This window comes from Tympanuchus pallidicinctus, unplaced genomic scaffold (genome assembly GCF_026119805.1).
Source record: "Tympanuchus pallidicinctus isolate F22 unplaced genomic scaffold, pur_lepc_1.0 scaffold34, whole genome shotgun sequence".
Taxonomy (NCBI): Eukaryota; Metazoa; Chordata; class Aves; order Galliformes; family Phasianidae; genus Tympanuchus; species Tympanuchus pallidicinctus.
The window spans coordinates 46016-52722 of record NW_026294752.1 but is presented as its reverse complement, the minus strand read 5'-3'; the positions used below and the strand labels follow the sequence as shown (position 1 = coordinate 52722).

The following is a 6707-nucleotide window of genomic DNA, read 5'->3' as shown; positions in this document are numbered from 1 at the left end:
GATAATTGGAAAAATAAAAGCAACCACAAACTAGAACTCATGGCTTAAGATAAAATTGTTTACTAAGATAGAGAAAAGAGTTATAGTTATGACTATATGTATACAAAGAATTATAGTTATGACCACATGTATTCTCCAGTTCAGCCAATCTTGCGAGATGTGGTCAGGGGGCTGCCCACACTGACTGCCAGACTTAGGGTCATTGCCTTTTATATGGAATTAGTGATGGTGTTACGAAACGAAAAATGTTTAGGAAATGCTTGATTGGGAACTAGAGTTGTCCAAGAGAAAGAGAGCAAGGAAGGAAGAAGTGGTATGGGAAGTGGCTAGGAGACAGAAGGGCATGAAGAATTAAGTCACTGAGTTTGCATCTCAAATGATTTTCAAGTTTCACCTCAGGACACAAAATCCTGAATGATGGGCATTCAAGCCTGGGGAATTGTCTGCATCTTTATTCTAGCACATCCTATGTGGGCTCTAAAACGGTTGCGTTTCTCGTACCGTTTGGCCCAGCCTAGAAGGTGCCTCTGTTGGTGCTGCTTTCTCCCAGCATCACCTGCTGGCTGCGCAGGGCCCCTCTCTGGGCGGCCGCCAGTGAGTCACATCCTGCCCTCAGGCACAGCCCCTGTCCCTGCCACAGAGCTGGGGGCTTTCTGCGGGGCACAGCACGCAGGCACCACGAGAAGAATGCTGCTGCTGCTGCTGCTGCCACTTCTGGCCCTGGCTGAAGCCTGGTTGCATCCATTCCCCTCCCCATGGCGGCTCCACTTGCAGCAGCAGCAGGCTGTCCTGCGTACACCTGCGGGCAGCAGGCTGGCAGTGCTTGCTGCCTTTTCTCTCCTTCTGATACACGGACATGCACAAGTGCTGCTGCAACAGAGTCCACCATCTGTTACCAGAGAGAGATCCACAACTGTGAATATTGAGTGCCAAGCTGAGGGCATAGATGACTTTCAGAATGCCTACATCCACTGGTACCGACAACTGCCTGCCAGAGCTCCTGAACGGCTCCTTTTTCTGACAGCAAAATCACAAGTTTCCTATGAATCAGAATCCTATAGGAACAAATATTCGTCTTATAAAAATGAGAATAAAATGTGCACTCTCTCAGTTAAGAACATACAGGATGGAGATGAAGGTACCTACTACTGTGCCTACTGGGAGACTCACAGCGGGAGCAGCCTGTGGGCAGCCCTTACAGAAAGCTGGCTGCAACCTGAGCTGCACACTTTGATACAAGTGCCGAGAAGCACAGCTGCCTTCCTGCACCCATCTCTCAGCCTTCAGGGCGTCCCCACAGGCTTCAGCAGAGGAAGGAATTCCAGGATGAGTCCGTCGTTTCCTCTCCCTACCAGCAGCCGTCCTGCCCCTAATGTTCACTTTTTCAGTGCTGGAATGGCAGCACTGAAGGACTGGATGCAAAATGATGGATCTGTCACAAGGAAAGTGGCAGTAGGAGTTTGCAGAACATGTCCTGACGTGAGGTCTGTAGCGCATGCTGCAGTGACAGAGACCTGGAGAAGATCCAGAGCAGATTCACTCTCTTAGTCAGAGAAGGGGAAACAGCTCTGGAAAGAACATGCGGTGGTAGGGGTGCTGTTTGTGGAGACAAACAACATGCAGGGCTGGTGCAGGTGGCTGAGGAGGCCCATGGAGTTGTCCCAAGCATGAGGAAGTCAGGAGTTCACCATGACCTACTGCATCTGTGCTACAAAAGCAGGCAGCACATTCTAGGAAGGGCTGATGAAAGATGCTTCTTGGACAGCCCTGGGGGTCTGAGGAGAGCAGACTGACCTGGGGAAGGGCACAGCTGAACAACCCTGCTTTCTATGTGTGTGCTTAGCAAGATTGATGGGTAAGATTAAATGGAATGTAGCAGATAGATAGATAGATAGATAGATAGATAGATAGATATGTGCACACAAAGCAGTTGCTGAATTGCATATTTTAGGTCCTCTCTACAGTGAAAGAATTGAGGCAGATGGAGGGGACACATTTTGAAAATTCCCTTGCAAATACTTGGGCCAAAGATCTTGGCATCAAGTGGACTTATCTCATATTCCCTTGCATGCACCAGCTGCTGGTTAAAAAAAAAGGTACAGTGGGTTGTTGAAAAGTATGTTGAAGGCAATGGGGGGAGGAACATTAAAGCAGTGGGAGAAGCATTTGGTAGAAGCCACCTGCTTGGCCAGTGCTCAAGGACCTATGAGCCTAGACCGTTGTAGTGGAAATGCTGATACCACAAGGTATCTTACTGTGAAGACTGTATGGGAACTGCTGAATCACAGCCTGAACCTCTGATTGATCACCTGAGGCGAGCGCTGATCAGCCCTGGGAGCACAAGTGAAGGCAATTTGCTGTGCTGCTGGAAGGGATGGAGCCTGGCTGCACCTCTCCTAGACCCCATTGAAGAGCTGACTGCCAGTGGGGAAGGATCTCTTTTGGAGATACCTCCTACTGGAGCTTTCCAGTGAGCCCAGCACAAGGGTAAGCCTTTTATCTGTTCTTTTTGGTGTCATAACGTGTTTAGTAAAACTCTCTTGCATATTTCTTAATTATAACACCTGTATAATCATTGATTATTCTGATTATCATTGAAGACTAAAGAGATTAAATGAGAATTTAAGTCACAGAAAAGCTGCTCCATCACAACAGTTGTTTATTGGAAGAGTCACAGAACAACTAAGACATATAACTTCAGAATTAATGTAAATCCTTATCATATAAAAGGTGTGCAGGTGGTGGTTTTAGAGGGACCTTTCCTAGTGTGAACTTCTTGGCTTCAAACAGCTTCAGCTCTTTGGCTGTTAATTCACTCCTCGGTGTGTATAACTGGCCTGGTTTGATGCCGTGTGAGGATGCACATTTAAGTACTCACCAAATGTAAGGGAAAAACAGGGATTTCTGGGAGAAAAAGCCACATTTAAGGGGAAAAACAGGGATTTCTGGGAGAGAAAAACATGTTTAAGGGGAAAAACCTTAGATTTAAGGGGAAAACAGGGACATCTAGCAGAAAAAGCCATATTTAAGGGGAAAAACCCCCAGATTTAAGGGGAAAACAGGGACATCTAGCAGAAAAAGCCATATTTAAGGGGAAAAACTCCAGATTTTAGGGGGAAGAAAGGGATTTCTAGCTGAAAAAGCCATATTTAAGGGGGAAAAAAACCCAGATTTTAGGAGAGAAACAGGGATTTCTGGTAGAAAACACCCGATTTAATGGAAAAACAGGAATATCTGAGAGAAAAAGCCATATTTAAGTTGAAAACAGGGATTTCTGCGAGAAAACACTGGATTTAAGGGGAAAAACAGGGATTTCGGGGTCCTGATGGACGAGAGACTGAACATGAGGCAGCAGTGCGCTCTGGCAGCTCGAAAGGCAAATGGGATCCTGGGCTCCATCAGGAGAGGGGTGGTCAGCAGGGACAGGGAGGTGATCGTCCCTCTCTACTCGGCTCTTGTGAGGCCCCATCTGGAGTACTGTGTCCAGGTGTGGAGCCCTCAGTACAAGAAAGACATTGAGATCTTGGAAAGGGTCCAGAGGAGGGCGACTAAGATGATCAGGGGGCTGGAGCACCTCCCCCATGAGGACAGGCTGAGGGAGTTGGGCTTGTTCAGCCTGGAGAAGAGAAGGCTGCGGGGTGACCTCATTGCAGCCTATCAATACCTGAAGGGAACCTACAGCCAGGAGGGGAGTAAACTCTTCAGAAGGGCTGACAACAGCAGGACTAGGGGAAATGGATCCAAGTTGAGGGAGGGAAGATTTAGGTTGGATGTTAGGGGGAAGTTCTTCACAAGGAGAGCAATCAGGCCCTGGAACGGGCTGCCCAGGGAGGTTGTGGATGCCCCGTCCTTGGACGTGTTCAAGGCCAGGTTGGACGGGGTCCTGGGCAACCTGATCTGAATGTGTGTTTGGTGGCCCTGCTGGGCAGGGGGGTTGGAACTACATGATCCTTGAGGTCCCTTCCAACCCGGATGATTCTGTGATTTCTAGCAGAAAAAAAACGTATTTAAGGGGAAATACCCCAGATTTAAGAGGAAAAAGAGGAATTTCTGGCAAAAAAAGCCATATTTAACGGGAGAAACCCCAGATTGAAGGGGAAAAAGAGGGATTTCTAGCAGAAAAAGCCATATTTAAGGGGAAAACCCCATATTTCAGAGGAAAAACACAGATTTAAGGGGAAAAACAGCGATTTCTAGGAGAAAAAGCCATATTTAAGGGGAAAAAAACCCAGATTTTAGGAGAGAAACAGGGATTTCTGGTAGAAAACCCCCGATTTAATGGAAAAACAGGAATGTCTAGCAGAAAAAGCCATGTTTCAGAGGAAAACTGCAGATTTAACGGGAAAAACAGGGATTTCTAGCAGAAAAATCCACACGTAAGGAGAAATACCCCAGATTTAATAGGAAAAAAAGGAATTTCTGGCAGAAAAAGTCATATTTAAGGGGAAAAAAACCCAGATTGAAGGGGAAAAACAGGGATTTATGGCAGAAAAAGCTGTATTTAACAGGAATAACAGGGATATCTAACAGAAAAAGACATATTTAAGGGAAAAAAAAACCCAGATTTAAGGGGAAAGAAACAGGGATTTCTGTTAGCACATGCCGCCGGCGGCACCCGAGGGGAATCCGGCAGCCGCCCCCCCAGCTGCCCCTCCCCCTCCTCCAGGCCCCGGGCCGCCCTCAGCAACGGGACGCCGCAGGCGGTTGGTAGGGCCGGGGCAGGAAGTGCTTCGTGCCGGCGGAGAGCACTTCCGGGGCAGCGCGGCATGGCGGCGCCGGGCCGGTGAGCGGGGCCGGGAGGAGCGGGCTGTGTGCTGGGAACGGGGTCGGGGCTCGGTGCGGGGGCATGGAGGGGCGCTCGGGGGAGGAGCCGGCGGTGCTGCCGGCACGCGGAGGCGATGCGTGCGGCGCCGGCGAGTGGTGCGGGGTCGGGGGGCGGCTTCCTCTCAGGGAAGGCCGTGCGAGAGCGGAGCTGTGTTGGTGTTTGGGGCGTGCGAAGGAGGAGGCCCCGTAGGGCCGAGTTGTCAGCAGCAAAGGCCGGGCGGGCGGGCAGTGGAGCAAGGCGCGTGGGCGCTGTGTTGGCCGGAGGGTGCGGAGCTGGCAGAAGGTCTGTGAAGATGTGCTTCCTGTGGACGTCCGTTGTCGGGACGAGCCGGGGCTGCAGTTGTGTGTGATTGTGTTTGTTGCTTGGGAGAAGTGCTGCCTTAGGAGAGCGGGGGGGAGGGAGAGGGAGATTTTCGGACTGCCATCAGTCAGGAGCACGGCACGTTTCTGCCTGCTTTGCTCATGCTGTTGTGTGGGTCCCCGCGAGGCATCGGTGAGCCAGGGTGGCGCCGTGTGTGTGTGTGTGCCGGCATTGTGCGCGGATGTGGAATGGAGTGAGAGTGATTGTAATGAAAATGCAGCTGGCCGTATTGATGGTAGGGAATGGTTGAATCCCCAGCCGTGAGGCGCAAGAAGAGGCGCTGGGTGCTAAGGTGGAAAGCGGAGCTGGTGTGTGCCAGGAGGCAGGCGTGGTGAGGTGCGCTGTGGAGCCTGCTGTTGTTGGCGCTGGGCTCGGGAGGCCCCTGAACATGGCGCTGTGTGCTGCGTGTGCCAGCCGCAAGAGATTCCCGTGTGGAAGAAGGGAGAGGATGAAGGAGGCCGAGGGCCCTTTTCTCGGGGCCGGCTCCTCTGTGGCCTCTTGCTTGCCGGAGAGAAGGGCTGCCCGCTGGGCACGGGGAGTGCCTTCTAGCTGCCGTCCCGTGCCCTGTCCTCCAGCCCCTTCCTCATGCTCTGTGGAACGCCATTGCCAGCAGTGCGGCTGCCGTTTTAGAACCTTCGCCGCATCACAGCCGTCACCTTGGTCACCGCTGCCCCGGCCAACGCACTCGCCTCTGTGAGCTCTGTCAGCCATGGCTGGAGTGAAGAGGGCGAGGGGCACAATTTGCCCTGTTTTAAATGGGAAGAGGGAGCTTGGCTTCCCAGAGGCGAAGAGGAGGAGGGGGGCCGCCTTGAAGATCAAGCGGAGGAGGGGGCAGCGATTCCGTTTCCATCGCGCCTGGGCCAGCGCTGCGACCACCTCCGTGGAGCCCATGGAGGTGGATCCACCTCTGGATGAGCCCATGGAGGTGGATCCACCTCCGGATGAGCCCATGGAGGTGGATCCGCCTGCGGCTCAGCTGGCCTGGCACCACACCACCGTGCCAGGCCCCGCATCGGCGCCGTCCCTCCACGGCCGCTGGTCCAGGCGCTCGGCTCCCTACCCGCTGCGCGGCCCCCGCCCCCAGCATTAGCTGGGTGGCATGAGTTTCCATCAGCTCCTCCTCCGAGCCTCCTGGGGAGCCAAGATCTCCTCTTCCCATTTAAATGCTGCAGGAGTTATGGTTTAGTTGTTGTTGTTGTTGTTGATTTTAGTGTTTAGTATTAGTGTTAGGAGTAGATTATTGTTCGTATTTTAGAGTTAGGCATAGGTTACTTGTAGTCTTTTAGTGTTAGGCATAGGTTCCTGTTCTTATGTTAGAGTTAGGCATAGGTTACTTGTAGTCTTTTAGTGTTAGGCATAGGTTCCTGTTCATACTTGACAGTTAGGGGTCGATTGCTGGTGTCAGGTGGCAGTGAGCAGCGCTCACTCGGTAAGCACACGCCTGATTGCTGGTGCGAAGACATGAGTGCGAGTGCCGTGAGCACGGAGGCGCGATGGCATCTTGGATGGCTTGAATTTCCAG

At 51.9% G+C, this 6707-nt stretch overlaps 2 protein-coding genes across 10 annotated transcripts in view; both read left to right on the top strand.

Annotated features, from left to right (window-relative positions):
- Positions 1-616: 616 nt before the first annotated feature.
- On the top strand, positions 617-1548 carry LOC128088432 (uncharacterized). The gene has a single exon (XM_052698969.1). It carries the CDS (start codon positions 688-690, stop codon positions 1546-1548), a length of 861 nt encoding a protein of 286 aa, XP_052554929.1. The 5' UTR covers positions 617-687.
- A 3130-nt stretch (positions 1549-4678) lies between these two features.
- LOC128088430 (uncharacterized) overlaps positions 4679-6707 on the top strand; it is a 44095-nt gene continuing 42066 nt past the window's right edge. For 2 of the 9 annotated variants that reach the window (XM_052698965.1, XM_052698951.1), the window contains exons 1-2: positions 4764-4783; positions 5425-5521. The gene's annotated coding sequence lies outside the window, so the exon portion shown is untranslated. Of the gene's footprint in view, positions 4784-5424; positions 5522-6188; positions 6615-6707 lie in introns of those variants that run through there. The other 7 variants (XM_052698964.1, XM_052698950.1, XM_052698963.1 and 4 more) reach the window with 6 other exon arrangements.